The sequence below is a fragment of the Saccoglossus kowalevskii genome, chromosome 2, assembly GCF_978046115.1.
Source record: "Saccoglossus kowalevskii chromosome 2, keSacKowa6.1, whole genome shotgun sequence".
NCBI classification, from domain to species: domain Eukaryota; kingdom Metazoa; phylum Hemichordata; class Enteropneusta; family Harrimaniidae; genus Saccoglossus; species Saccoglossus kowalevskii.
This window is the reverse complement of record NC_140642.1, coordinates 4,720,934-4,737,110: the sequence shown is the minus strand read 5'-3', so window position 1 is coordinate 4,737,110 and position 16,177 is coordinate 4,720,934. Positions and strand designations below refer to the sequence as shown.

The 16,177-nt window shown below is 38.3% G+C and overlaps 1 protein-coding gene across 1 annotated transcript in view; it reads left to right on the top strand.

The window, feature by feature from the left end:
• The window catches only part of LOC102802333 (N-acetylated-alpha-linked acidic dipeptidase 2-like), a 52,345-nt gene that overhangs the window by 33,037 nt on the left and 3,131 nt on the right, over positions 1-16,177 (top strand). Inside the window, exons 9-16 of the mRNA XM_085508114.1 lie at positions 5,240-5,362; positions 6,115-6,197; positions 8,890-9,021; positions 9,370-9,446; positions 9,720-9,810; positions 13,653-13,905; positions 15,534-15,615; positions 15,823-15,915. Coding sequence (XP_085364240.1) covers positions 5,240-5,362; positions 6,115-6,197; positions 8,890-9,021; positions 9,370-9,446; positions 9,720-9,810; positions 13,653-13,905; positions 15,534-15,615; positions 15,823-15,915 — 934 coding nt within the window. The remainder of the gene's footprint in view (positions 1-5,239; positions 5,363-6,114; positions 6,198-8,889; positions 9,022-9,369; positions 9,447-9,719; positions 9,811-13,652; positions 13,906-15,533; positions 15,616-15,822; positions 15,916-16,177) is intronic.

The window sequence follows — 16,177 nt, the reverse complement described above, 5'->3', positions numbered from 1 at the left end:
CATCCAAATCAGTCATGAACCTGGTAAGTCAATAGAGAATTGTGGTTACATTCAAATCAGTCTAGAACCTGGTAAGTCAATAGAGAATTGTGGTTACATCCAAATCAGTCTAGAACCTGGTAAGTCAACAGAAAATTGTTGTTACATTCAAATCAATCTAGAACCTGGTAAGTCAATAGAAAATTGTGGTTACATCCAAATCAATCTAGAACCTGGTAAGTCAATAGAGATTTGTGGTTACATCCAAATCAGTCAGGAACCTGGTAAGTCAATAGAGAACTGTGGTTACATCCAAATCAGTCTAGAACCTGGTAAGTCAATAGAGAATTGTGGTTAAATCCAAATCAGTCTAGAACCTGGTAAGTCAATAGAGAATTGTGGTTACATCAAAATCAGTCTAGAAGCTGGTAAGTCAATAGAGAATTGTGGTTACATCCAAATCAGTCTAGAACCTGGTAAGTCAATAGAGAATTGTGGTTAAATCAAAATCAGTCTAGTACCTGGTAAGTCAATAGAGAATTGTGGTTACATCCAAATCAGTCTAGAAGCTGGTAAGTCAATAGAGAATTGTGGTTACATTCAAATCAGTCAGGAACCTGGTAAGTCAATAGAGAATTGTGGTTACATCCAAATCAGTCTAGAACCTGGTAAGTCAATATAGATTTGAGGTTACATCCAAATCAGTCAGGAACCTGGTAAGTCAATAGAGAATTGTGGTTACATCCAAATCAGTCTAGAACCTGGTAAGGCAATAGAGAATTGTGGTTACATCCAAATCAGTCTTGAACCTGGTAAGTCAATAGAGAATTGTGGTTACATCAAAATCAGTCTAGAAGCTGGTAAGTCAATAGAGAACTGTGGTTACATCAAAATCAGTCTAGACCCTAGTAAGTCAATAGAGAATTGTGGTTACATCCAAATCAGTCTAGAACCTGGTAAGTCAATAGAGAATTGTGGTTACATTCAAATCAGTCTAGAACCTGGTAAGTCAATATAGATTTGAGGTTACATCCAAATCAGTCAGGAACCTGGTAAGTCAATAGAGAATTGTGGTTACATCCAAATCAGTCTAGAACCTGGTAAGGCAATAGAGAATTGTGGTTAAATCCAAATCAGTCTAGAACCTGGTAAGTCAATAGAGAATTGTGGTTACATCAAAATCAGTCTAGAAGCTGGTAAGTCAATAGAGAACTGTGGTTACATCAAAATCAGTCTAGACCCTAGTAAGTCAATAGAGAATTGTGGTTACATCCAAATCAGTCTAGAACCTGGTAAGTCAATAGAGAATTGTGGTTACATTCAAATCAGTCAAGAACCTGGTAAGTCAATAGAGAATTGTGGTTACATCCAAATCAGTCAGGAACTTGGTAAGTCAATAGAGAATTGTGGTTACATCCAAATCAGTTTAGAACCTGGTAAGTCAATAGAGAATTGTGGTTACATCCAAATCAGTCTAGAACCTGGTAAGTCAATAGAGAATTGTGGTTACATTCAAATCAGTCTAGAACCTGGTAAGTCAATATAGATTTGAGGTTACATCCAAATCAGTCAGGAACCTGGTAAGTCAATAGAGAATTGTGGTTACATCCAAATCAGTCTAGAACCTGGTAAGGCAATAGAGAATTGTGGTTAAATCCAAATCAGTCTAGAACCTGGTAAGTCAATAGAGAATTGTGGTTACATCAAAATCAGTCTAGAAGCTGGTAAGTCAATAGAGAACTGTGGTTACATCAAAATCAGTCTAGACCCTAGTAAGTCAATAGAGAATTGTGGTTACATCCAAATCAGTCTAGAACCTGGTAAGTCAATAGAGAATTGTGGTTACATTCAAATCAGTCAAGAACCTGGTAAGTCAATAGAGAATTGTGGTTACATCCAATTCAGTCAGGAACTTGGTAAGTCAATAGAGAATTGTGGTTACATCCAAATCAGTTTAGAACCTGGTAAGTCAATAGAGAATTGTGGTTACATCCAAATCAGTCAGGAACCTGGTAAGTCAATAGAGAATTTTGGTTATATCAAAGGCAGTCTAGAACCTGGTAAGTCAACAGAGAATTGTGGTTATATCAAAGGCAGTCTAGAACCTGGTAAGTCAATAGAGAATTGTGGTTACATCCAAATCAGTCTACAACCTGGTAAGTCAACAGAGAATTGTTGTTACATTCAAATCAATCTAGAACCTGGTAAGTCAATAGAGAACTGTGGTTACATCCAAATCAGTCTAGACCCTAGTAAGTCAATAGAAAATTGTGGTTAAATCCAAATCAGTCTAAAACCTGGTAAGTCAATAGAGAATTGTGGTTACATCCAAATCAGTCTAGAACCTGGTAAGTCAACAGAGAATTGTTGTTACATTCAAATCAGTCTAGAACCTGGTAAGTCAATAGAGAATTGTGGTTACATTCAAAGCAGTCTAGAAGCTGGTAAGTCAATAGAGATTTGTGGTTACATCCAAATCAGTCAGGAACCTGGTAAGTCAATAGAGAATTGTGGTTACATCCAAATCAGTCTAGAACCTGGTAAGTCAATAAAGAATTGTGGTTACATTCAAATCAGTCTAGAACCTGGTAAGTCAATAGAGAATTGTGGTTACATCCAAATCAGTCTAGAACCTGGTAAGTCAACAGAGAATTGTTGTTACATTCAAATCAATCTAGAACCTGGTAAGTCAATAGAAAATTGTGGTTAAATCCAAATCAGTCTAGAAACTGGTAAGTCAATAGAGAATTGTGGTTACATCCAAATCAGTCTAGAACCTGGTAAGTCAACAGAGAATTGTTGTTACATTCAAATCAATCTAGAACCTGGTAAGTCAACAGAGAATTGTGGTTACATTCAAATCAGTCTAGAACCTGGTAAGTCAATAGAGAATTGTGGTTACATTCAAATCAGTCAGGAACCTGGTAAGTCAATAGAGAATTGTGGTTAAATCCAAATCAGTCTAGAAACTGGTAAGTCAATAGAGAATTGTGGTTACATCCAAATCAGTCTAGAACCTGGTAAGTCAACAGAGAATTGTTGTTACATTCAAATCAATCTAGAACCTGGTAAGTCAACAGAGAATTGTGGTTACATTCAAATCAGTCTAGAACCTGGTAAGTCAATAGAGAATTGTGGTTACATTCAAATCAGTCAGGAACCTGGTAAGTCAATAGAGAATTGTGGTTACATCCAAATCATTCTAGAACCTGGTAAGTCAATAGAGAATTGTGGTTAAATCCAAATTAGTCTAGAACCTGGTAAGTCAATAGAGAATTGTGGTTACATCAAAATCAGTCTAGAAGCTGGTAAGTCAATAGAGAACTGTGGTTACATCCAAATCAGTCTAGACTTTAGTAAGTCAATAGAGAATTGTGGTTACATCCAAATCAGTCTAGAACCTGGTAAGTCAATAGAGAATTGTGGTTACATCCAAATCAGTCTAGAAGCTGATAAGTCAATAGAGAATTGTGGTTACATCCAAATCAGTCTAGAACCTGGTAAGTCAATAGAGAATTGTGGTTAAATCAAAATCAGTCTAGTACCTGGTAAGTCAATAGAGAATTGTGGTTACATCAAAATCAGTCTTGAACCTGGTAAGTCAATAGAGAATTGTGGTTACATCCAAATCAGTCTAGAAGCTGGTAAATCAATAGAGAATTGTGGTTACATTCAAATCAGTCAGGAACCTGGTAAGTCAATAGAGAATTGTGGTTACATCCAAATCAGTCTAGAACCTGGTAAGTCAATAGAGATTTGAGGTTACATCCAAATCAGTCAGGAACCTGGTAAGTCAATAGAGAATTGTGGTTACATCCAAATCAGTCTAGAACCTGGTAAGTCAATAGAGAATTGTGGTTAAATCCAAATCAGTCTAGAACCTGGTAAGTCAATAGAGAATTGTGGTTACATCAAAATCAGTCTAGAAGCTGGTAAGTCAATAGAGAACTGTGGTTACATCCAAATCAGTCTAGACCCTAGTAAGTCAATAGAGAATTGTGGTTACATTCAAATCAGTCAAGAACCTGGTAAGTCAATAGAGAATTGTGGTTACATCCAAATCAGTCAGGAACTTGGTAAGTCAATAGAGAATTGTGGTTACATCCAAATCAGTCAGGAACCTGGTAAGTCAATAGAGAATTGTGGTTACATCCAAATCAGTCAGGAACCTGGTAAGTCAATAGAGAATTGTGGTTACATCCAAATCAGTCTAGAACCTGGTAAGTCAATAGAGATTTGTGGTTACATCCAAATCAGTCAGGAACCTGGTAAGTCAATAGAGAATTGTGGTTACATCCAAATCAGTCTAGAACCTGGTAAGTCAATAGAGAATTGTGGTTAAATCCAAATCAGTCTAGAACCTGGTAAGTCAATAGAGAATTGTGGTTACATCAAAATCAGTCTAGAAGCTGGTAAGTCAATAGAGAATTGTGGTTACATCCAAATCAGTCTAGAACCTGGTAAGTCAATAGAGAATTGTGGTTAAATCAAAATCAGTCTAGTACCTGGTAAGTCAATAGAGAATTGTGGTTACATCCAAATCAGTCAGGAACCTGGTAAGTCAATAGAGAATTGTGGTTACATCTAAATCTGTCTAGAACCTGGTAAGTTAACAGGTAATTATGGGTAACATCTAAAGCAGTATATAAAGCCTGAAGTCTCAAAGAATTGTGTGTTACACATCCAAGGCAGTCAGGAACCTGGTAAGTCCACAGGGAATATTGTGGGATACAACCAAGACAGTCTAGAACCTGGTAAGTCAATAGAGAATTGTGGGGTACACATCCAAGGCAATCTGGAACCTAGCTGGTACATATAAGTCAACAGGGTATTTGTAGACATGCATGTAGACAGCCCAGCTTTGGAATTTTAAATATTTTTTCGCTTAATTTGTGGTCCAATGTGAAATTGCTATTGATTATTCATGATATGCAGTGACATTTTGGAACACTTCTAAAAAAAGGAAAGTGGATGTGCACTTTTGTAAAGGATTCAATACATCAAGTTAGGTCAGAACAAAAGCTGAGTGAGACGTGAGAGATTCTACAAATAGTCAAAACTGGGCCAGTCTAGGTTACATACATACAAGTGTTCTAGAACCTCAGGTAAGTCTAGAACAGGAAATTGTGGGTAACATGTCCAAGACATTCTCGTCAATAAATAGTTGTTGGTTATATCCAAGTTGTATGTGCATCTGTATTTTCTCTACAATAAGTAATTATGTAAAATTTAAATATATACTTTTTTTTATCTGCTGCAGATCGCTATGTAATTCTTGGTAATCATCATGATGCCTGGGTATTTGGAGCATTAGATCCATCAAGTGGTACAGCATGTTTGCTGGAAATAGCAAGGGTATTCAAAGTACTTGTAGATCAACATGGTATGTGAATGAATGAATGCATGAGTGAAGTGTGTGAATTTGTCAACCACCGTTTGAGATTGTACTGGCCATTCATGTTCAACTGATTGTGTGGGTATGAATGCATGTGTACATGTAATTTAGGCTTTGTTTCCATGGTTTACATAACATTTACATATTAAAGATATCGCAGTTGGACAAAGCTTCTCTGCATAATAAAAGGATGAATATTTATGACTACATTTTGAGTGTGACAAGGTTCAGAAACTATTGATATCAAATTCTTTGTAGATCAATATGAACAGTAACAAATTTTGTATTTTCTATCAATATGAAAGTCAAAGACAGTCAAGTGTTGACTTTGTATTTAGATAACAGGTGGGCATTATCTAGATAATGCCCCACACAGGGTCAGTTTTTGAAAATCTTTGAGAGAGTTTTTCATCTATACTTGAATGTTTAAACGTACATGTATGGTTTACTTTACAGTTTATAAAGGTTTTTCAAGCAAGCAGTAGAAATGTGTTAGTTTCAGACAGAATTTCTGTTTGCTTTAGATGCAATTCCATTTTTACTACTGTATCTTTTTCATAGTAGCATCATCTTATTGTTGTTTCTCTGTCACCAATGATAGCAATATTTATTTTTCCTAATGAAACGGTTAAATATATGAACGAGAATGAAACAATTTTTGTGTTTTTATACTTATAAATAACTGTAATTCATCAAAATAATATATCCCTATGAAACCTTTCTGGTCTACTTCTTCACAGGCTGGAAACCAAGACGTTCTATCGTATTTTGTAGCTGGGGTGCTGAGGAGTATGGTTTAATTGGTTCCACAGAATGGGTTGAGGTAATCAAAGTTGTCAGCTAAATCTGCTTACTTATATATTTTATTTGTACAATATTATAGATCAGTTTATTGAGTCTATTAATGTTATATATATAAAATATTAATTCATACCAAAAAGGTTTGTTACTTTACGGTACTGCAAAAATATTAATATTCACTAATATTTAATTTTACTAATTTATATATGATCAAATTGACTTGTTTTTAGTCTCTGATCAAGACAATATCTAAACTTGAGTTCCATGCATCCAGAGCCATTTCTTCTTTGGCTGCATATCAATCCAAAAACAGGTACTTATAGATTTGACTGCCGTGTGTATACATCTGACTATATCTCACACATACACACCGATCAAGTTCAAAATTCACACATACATCAAGCACATTATATCAGACATGCACATGCATTTTTTTATGATCTGATTGAAGATTGAAGAGTTATTTTAAACCAAATATGCATCAAAATCACACATTTTTACCAGATCTCAGTCATTCATTGACAAATTCCTTCCAAACTTGGTACATACCTGTACATACATTGAACATAATGGAAACTTGATGCACATTATTTTATTTTTTGGATTGGGTTCAAAATGGCCTTCTGTCAGCCATTTTGTTTTAAAGAATGCAGTTCCAGATCAAAATATACCTGACATGCCTGAAACTTCACACATATATCATATATCATATCAGACATTTTAAGGACAAACGGGTGGTCATTTTGTTTTTATTCATGTCTATGCCAATTCCTCACTGATATATAGCCTGATTTAGTTGAAATTTGTTGAATTGACAGACATTTTGTCAAAACAATAAAATCAAGTTTGCAAACATGTCCAGATCCATTTCTCAGCTTTGAACAAGATGATTTCATTCAACTTTATATCATGTATATTGGGTGACAGGTGCACATCATATTTTTAGCTCTGCTGTTGACTTCAACTTCATATGAGTGATTGTCCATTGTCGGTCTTCGTGTCAGCGTTTTACTTTTTCGACTTCTTCTTGAAAACTGCATGCCTGATTGCTTTGATATGTATCATGTACTTTGGATAGACCTCTCTTAGATTTGATCGTTTCATGATGATTCTTTAATTCTCTAATTTTGATAAACATGCTGATTCTTTAAAGTTGTAAATGCTATGTATGGGTATCTACGATATTTGAAGTTATGAAATTACATGAACCCCAAAATTAACCCCGTAAATTTAATTATGAAGATCCTATTTACAGAACAGATACATATTGGTGTGTGATCATATTACAACCATTTTGCAAAAAATCATAAAACATGTCCAGAACGTATCATTTCACAGACAAAAACAAAAAAAATCAAAAATGGCCAACTGGAAGCCATTTGGTTTTTTTGCCTTGCTCGTAATGATAATGAAGTGGTAAGGTATAGTGGTTACAAATTTTATGTATGACGTCATCTCTGTTGTTAACACTTTTTGTGGGCAGAAATTACCAACTTTATCACTCAATAAATAATCTCAGTACAGATAAATTTTATTATAGCTGGCTTGTATATTTGTGGAGATATTGATAAAAATGTGCCTCATTACCATGAATAGGAGAAGTTTGTATTTGTATGTAACAGATGTCTGTCTCTGAGTGGAAAGATGAAACCAACACAAGTGTAATTGAATGCCATTAGTTACTGATAAGATTAGTTTAGCTTGAAAGTTCAAATCAAATATAGAAAAAAGAAAACATACAAATATATAGTAAAATTTGTCATTAGAAGTAGGAAAGGTTTATGAGGAAGTAAATCTCTTTCTTCTCAGTGTTCTTCTTTTTGTCTGAAACCTGTGTTGCTTGAGGTTGCAATAACTCAATTTGAGTGTGACTATCATGTATAATTTTCAAAATATATGTAAAAAGTGTGATAAAATAAAACAGTTACGACATAAAAATAAGTACAGAAATAAAAACATTTGAATGGCTGATTATGAGAGCTAGATGCAGTGGCAATTATTTTTGCTACCCAAAATTACCCAATTATATTTTTCTCACCATAATTTTGTTTAGATATATTAATTGCTAGACTATTTGAAAACTTTTATGCAATTCATGTCATATTCTATAAGGGACCATGAGATTAATGTTATTATCCTGGTATTCTGGAAAAAAAAAAGATTTATATAGAACATGTACTCCAGGTATAAAATGTTATTATACAAGTATTAATATTTACCCCAACATTAATTCATGTCATATTCTGTAAGGGACTGTGAGACTAATACTGTACATTTAATATTACCTGGTATTTGAGTAACAAGAGGATTCATAAATAATTACGTATGACCTCATTCTTCTTGTATATCGCTTGACATGTTCAGCTAGAGCATACATCATGCATCGTATCATATGTGATTATAATCACTACATATTGTCTGTCTACATAATGATGCCTGGAGTCTTGTGATTTGTGCTGAACATTGAGATCAACTACTAATATCAAATGTGAACTGTGCTTTGTCAATGCTTGTCAATGGATTTACAAGTGCTACACTCAAGTTCTGTTGTAATTTGACATGCTCATGTGGATTTCATTTTAGTAAATTTTACTTATCAGTGGAAATAGCATGATTGAAATTTAATGAATTATGATTTCAGTATTTTAATAATAATATTTTTAATAATAATTTTAATAAAATTGAATTTATCTTTAGTGTTTTTATATTTTCAGGAAAACATGAAGAGTCTTTCTAGTAAAGCTGTTGTTTATTTAAATGTTGATATATCAGTGCAAGGTAACTATGTATTTCGAGCCAAGTCATCTCCAACATTGTATCAAGTTATCTATGATGTTGCTAAGAAGGTATGCATAGCATTTACTGTCAGCCGCATTTAATTTTCATCAGAAACAAAGACATTATCAATTAACTATTAAAAGATATCTATACCAATTACAGGAGTTTGTTGAAATGACTGTAAATAAAAGTTTCAAAAAGTTTTTCAGATTCTCAGGTTGATTAATAACTTAACCACCCTTACAATAATAATGGTTTACCCTATATTACCCTATAGGGTAAATGTACATGTAGTTAGTGAAAAGCTTAATTATGTTCGCTGTAGTCATGGTGATATTTAGTCAACATTCCTGAGAAAAATCATTGCTGTAAGTAGAAATAGCTTGATTCCTAGATAATGTGTTTGACTTTGACAGATTCCTGATCCCAATGGTGGCTCCCTCTATGATATTTGGTTGAAAAGAAATCCAATGAAAGAAGAATCACTTCCATAGTAAGTGACTGGTTTTCACTTGGATATCAATATTCATAGTATAGCTTAAGTCAAACCAGTCTACAATTATGTTATCAATAAAGGTTGTTATACTTATGTTATTTTTATAGCAGGATTTTTTTTTGCTGAAAAGCTAGTGTTATATGCAAACTATAGAGAAAAATGTATTTTTACAAAATTTATAAAATATTTGATGGGTTGGGATTGAGATGAGATAACTACTAGTGAATGGCTAGAGGCAGGACTAATGATAACATCTTTTATTTTGTGTAGTATTGGTAATCTTGGCTCTGGTAGTGACTATGCTCCCTTCATGGTAACAGCTGGCATATCGTCTTTGGATATCCGATATACTTACGATTCTGTAAGTTTTGTAGTGAATTTGTTTTCTAATTGTTCTCTGTCATAAGAGGGGTTGACAATCAGAAACTCTAGGTGGAGGAGATGATGACAAAATTGCAATTTGTCTTCTCCTTCACTCAGTTTAGAGTCTGCATTGTATGACCTTCCTTTTTCAGATGTGTGGTGTGTTTTTTTTAAATGTTGAATATTTTTTTTTAATATTTCAATCAAGCAGTCCCCAAAACATTACTGCTCCTAGTATCTGGACTGTGTATGATTTCATCCATATATACACTGGGGTAGGGCACTGTTCTCTAGATCAATGCACTGATGAATGTTATGCTATTTATTATTGTAGTATAGAATACTAAATTATCACTGTAAAGAAAGTCTGACATTCCTTTTATAAATGACATAGTAGAACATTTCTTTGTGATTTTTAGAGCCAGTCCATATATTTTGCTGTACAACTAAAGAATTGTTATGTTATGATTTGATTTATTTCACCAATAATAATAACAATTCTAGTAATCTTATATTAATAATAAATAATAATAATAAGTAATAATAAATAATAATAATAATAATTTCTTGGTGTGGACCACAGAGGTAGTTCATCCGAACTAATCTAGTCTGTGGCCCAATCCTAACCAATATACATTTCTATGCAGGCTATATATATATATATATATATCACACACATACATAAATACATACATACATACATACATACACATACAAACAAAAAACAAAAAACAAAAATCTCCAGAAATAAATAAGTAAAATAATAATAATAAAAAAAAATATATAAATAAAAAAAAAAATGAGAAAAAAAAAATGGAGCTGTTAATGCGCTACTCTGCACATCATATTATTAGTGGAACAATCGTGGGCAATTGTGTCTGCATTTTTATCTTTTTGTTAAATTAATAAAAAATTATCCATTCTGACCAAATCCACAAACTAGAACTTATTTCATATTTCAAGTATTTACTGAGAGATTGACTTGCCATCTTTCACCACCATCTGCCATCCTTCACCACCACCTGTTGCCACCACCACCTGCCATCCCTCACCACTACCTGCTGCCACCACCACCACCTGCCACCCCTCACCACCACCTGCTCCCACCACCACCTGCCATCCCTCACCAACACCTGTTGCCACCACCACAGCCTGCCATCCCTCACCAACACCTGCTCCCACCACCACCTGCCACCCCTCACCACCACCTGCTCCCACCACCACCTGCCATCCCTCACCAACACCTGCTGCCACCACCACCACCTGCCATCCCTCATCACTACCTGCTGCCACCACCACCACCTGCCATCCCTCACCACCACCTGCTCCCACCAACACCATCTGCCATCCTTCACCACCACCTGTTGCCACCACCACCTGCCATCCCTCACCACTACCTGCTGCCACCACCACCTGCCACCCCTCACCACCACCTGCTCCCACCACCACCTGCCATCCCTCACCAACACCTGTTGCCACCACCACAGCCTGCCATCCCTCACCAACACCTGCTCCCACCACCACCTGCCATATCTAACCACCACCTGTTGCCACCACCACCTGCAATTCCTCATCACCACCTGCTCCCACCACCACCTGCCATCCCTCACCACCACCTGCTCCCACCACCACCTGCCATCCCTCACCACCACCTGTTGCCACCACAACCACCTGCCATCCCTCACCACCACCTGCTCCCACCACCACCTGCCATATCTAACCGCCACCTGCTCCCACCACCACCTGCCATCCCTCACCACCACCTGTTGCCACCACAACCACCTGCCATCCCTCACCACCACCTGCTCCCACCACCACCTGTTGCCACGACTACCACCTGCCATCCCTCACCACCACCTGTTGCCACCACTACCGCCTGCCACCCCTCACCACCATTTGCTCCCACCACCACCTGCCATCCCTCACCACCACCTGCCACCTCCACAGCCTACCATCCCTCACCGCCACAGCCTACCATCCCTCACCACCACCTGCTCCCACCACCACCTGCCATCCCTCACCACCACCTGCTGCCACTGCCACAGCCTGCCATCCCTCACCACCACCTACTCCCACCACCACCTGCCATATCTAACCACCACCTGCTGCCACCGCCACAGCCTGCCATCCCTCACCACCACCTGCTCTCACCACCACCTGCCATATCTAACCGCCACCTGCTCCCACCACCACCTGTCATCCCTCACCACCACCTGTTGCGACTACTACCGCCTGCCATCCCCCACCACCATTTGCTTCCACCACCACCTTCCATCCCTCACCACCACCTACTGCCACCGCCACAGCCTGCCATCCCTCACTGCCACCTGCTCCCACCACCACCTGCCATCCCTCACCACCACCTGTTGCCACCACTACCACCTGCCATTCTTCACCACCACCTGCTCCCACCACCACCTGCCATCCCTCACCACCACCTGTTGCCACCACTACCACCTGCCATTCTTCACCACCACCTGCTCCCACCACTACTGCCTGCCACCCCTCACCACCACCTGCTCCCACCACCACCTGTCATCCCTCACCACCACCTGTTGCCACCACTACCACCTGCCATCCCTCACCACCACCTGCTCCCACCACCACCTGCCATCCCTCACCACCACCTGCTCTCAGCACCACCTGCCATCCCTCACTACCACCTGTTGCCACCACAACCACCTGCCATCCCTCACCACCACCTGCTCCCACCACCACCTGTTGCCACCACTACCACCTGCCATCCCTCACCACCACCTGTTGCCACCACTACCGCCTGCCACCCCTCACCACCATTTGCTCCCACCACCACCTGCCATCCCTCACCACCACCTGCCACCTCCACAGCCTACCATTCCTCACTGCCACAGCCTACCATCCCTCACCACCACCTGCTCCCACCACCACCTGCCATCCCTCACCACCACCTGCTGCCACTGCCACAGCCTGCCATCCCTCACCACCACCTGCTCCCACCACCACCTGCCATATCTAACCACCACCTGCTGCCACCGCCACAGCCTGCCATCCCTCACCACCACCTGCTCCCACCACCACCTGCCATATCTAACCGCCACCTGCTCCCACCACCACCTGCCATCCCTCACCACCACCTGTTGCGACTACTACCGCCTGCCATCCCCTACCACTATTTGCTTCCACCACCACCTGCCATCCCTCACCACCACCTGTTGCGACTACTACCGCCTGCCATCCCCCACCACCATTTGCTTCCACCACCACCTTCCATCCCACACCACCACCTGCTGCCACCGCCACAGCCTGCCATCCCTCACCACCACCTGCTCCCACCACCACCTGCCATCCCTCACCAACACCTGTTGCCACCACCACCACCTTCCATCCCACACCACCACCTGCTGCCACCGCCACAGCCTGCCATCCCTCACCACCACCTGCTCCTACCACCACCTGCCATCCCTCACCAACACCTGTTGCCACCACCACCACCTGCCATCCCTCACCAACACCTGTTGCCACCACCACAGCCTGCCATCCCTCACCACCACCTGCTGCCACCACCACCACCTGCCATCCCTCATCACTACCTGCTGCCACCACTACCACCTGCCATCCCTCACCAACACCTGCTCCCACCACCACCTGCCATCCCTCACCACCACCTGCTGCCACCACCACCACCTGCCATCCCTCATCACTACCTGCTGCCACCACCACCACCTGCCATCCCTCACCACCACCTGCTCCCACCAACACTATCTGCCATCCTTTGCCACTACCTGCTTCCACCACTAAATACATACAGATCATATGAGCATTTACTGTGTATTTCTTGATTTTAACATTTATTTTTGACAGGCGACCAACTTATCAAGTTATCCTTTGTACCACTCTATGTATGAAACCTTCCATTTAGTAAAAGAACATCTGGACCCTGAATTCCTTTATCATGATGTGGTGACAAAGTTTTGGGCTGAGATGGGAAGGACATTCTCAGATTCTTTGATATTACCATTTAACTGTGAAGACTACGGAACTAAGATGACATCGTCAATGAATTCTATTAAAGAAGCATATGAAGACTTAATGAATGATGAAGGCATATATTTTGGTATGTTTTGTTTTTTTCTATTTGAAATATTTTTGTACCAGATAACAGTGTCAAACATTGAATGTCTCCTGAATGTGTTCATGTGTAAATACATAATGGTGTTGTTGCCATGAAAACCATAATTCGTGTTTGAGACTTTGTGACATGGCTCATATCATCAGCCAATAGCCAGGGATAGTCAAATACAAGCCTCTAATTCTTCTCCAAATTTTCTCTAAATCCACTGAATGAGCCCCTACTGAATCTGAGACACACTAGCTCACCTACATTGTGTATGGTTGAGGTATTACACCCATTTTTGTTCAACCCCAGGTAGGATTTAATAATGGTCAAAAATTACTATGTATGAGCCTCAGGTAGTTCTTTCCAAACTTTGTATGCTATATCTATGATTGTGTATTTTTGGTCGGACATGTATTGTTTACTTCAATCCTGACATATCAGAAGACTTCAAAATTTTTCAAACGTTGGCATACATCATACCATTTAGTTATTATGTTCTATTGCAAATAAAATATCAAATTGATGTATAATCAATCTTCTAACTTCATGGTCATTAACAGTATTTAATAATCGGATGTCCGAAGTTGGCATAACACAGAAATAATTATTTTCGGCCTGGACTGCAGTTGCATCCCCCAGGCAGCCCTCGGCCAATCCCTGACAGTAATTTGTAGGACCCTATTAATTGTTGTGCATGTTTGTGGACATAATTATATATATAATAATAATAATGAATATATTGCATCTTTAGAAATAATTTCCATTGATGTAAAATGTCAGTTATTGTTATTTCTGATTTCAAATATTTTGTATAAGTATTCACTAACTTGTCTTATTATTATGTCTTCTCTTGAACTCATAATATATTTAAATTATCTGGACATCACTTTTTAATTCTTCTGGAATATGGATATTATTAAATGACTTTTGTCTTTCTGTTTGGTACCTTCCATGAAGACATTGCATGAAGAAATGTTCATTTTCAATTTTGATCTTGGAACATTGCTTACAGTTTTTGTCTTCTAAAGGTATTTTGGATTGGGTATGTCTACCCTTCTCAATTTCTAATACATGACTGCTTATTCTGAAATGATTTTATGCTTCAGATTACATAAGAGCAAATATGGTTCAAAAGTGTATGAGTCTTTAAACTTTATATATGTTCCTATTTTTCTATTATCATTAGTTACACTCAACTTCCAAAACTCTACATACCTTTGTTGGATACTTTTTCGTATGTTTTTTTTTATTTTCCTGTGTTGTAATTTTTGAGGTGTGACAGACAAGAACAAAGTATTTTCTGAGATCATGTTGTTACTGATGTGAATCAATGTAAATTTTGTTCTTTTTGTTCTTCAATGGCTTGTTTTGTAATACTACTGTCTGGTAAGTCACTAGTAGTATTAATAGTTTAATAAGAGTTTTTTGGATATCTATGAGTAATGGAAATTTACAATAACCTGTCACCTGAATAACCTGAAGCTTTTTCGTGATACACCTATTTACAACACATAAGTGATTATAGTTGCTGGAGGAGTGTGACTTTTTGGAACTGTGCCTTGACTTAAAATTATGTACAAATCAGATTTCAATATGCTCTGAAGAAATAATTTTTTGTTTTTTAGATGATTTTGATGCTGCTTTGAACGAATTTATTGATGCTGCTCACAGCTTCCATCAGTATATAGTTGAACTAAATGAGGATGAGTAAGTCAAACCCTTTTACATTGAATGATATAGAATATTGATCACTGGGAAATTTTCACTGTGATACTGATACTGTGATATAGTTTTGCATTTATTTAGTAATAGTTGGTGTCATTAACAGTGTCCTGTTTAAACCACTGCAGATGAGATTAATCTCTGTATATTTACATAGAAGATCACATTGATATTTCATTATATATTACATAGTCCATTGGAAGTGAGAAAGATTAACGATAAATTGATGTACTTAGAACGAGCGTTCATTGACCCACTTGGACTGCCGGGCAGACCTTTTCACAGGTATTGCTTTACATACATGAAAAGACCATATCCAAATTACCTCTCATGTAAACCTGGTCCGTATTTTCTTAACTCATATTGAATACAGAATTTATTTTAAATAGAGCAATTATGAATAAGTTACTTCCTAGTCACATGTAAATAAATCGTTCTGTTTTCTTTTCATCCTGTTGATTATCGAGTCGAGCATTGAATTATGATTTCTGAATATATTATGATTGTCTCCTCATTATTCTGAGAATTCCTGATTTAACCTTAAGCT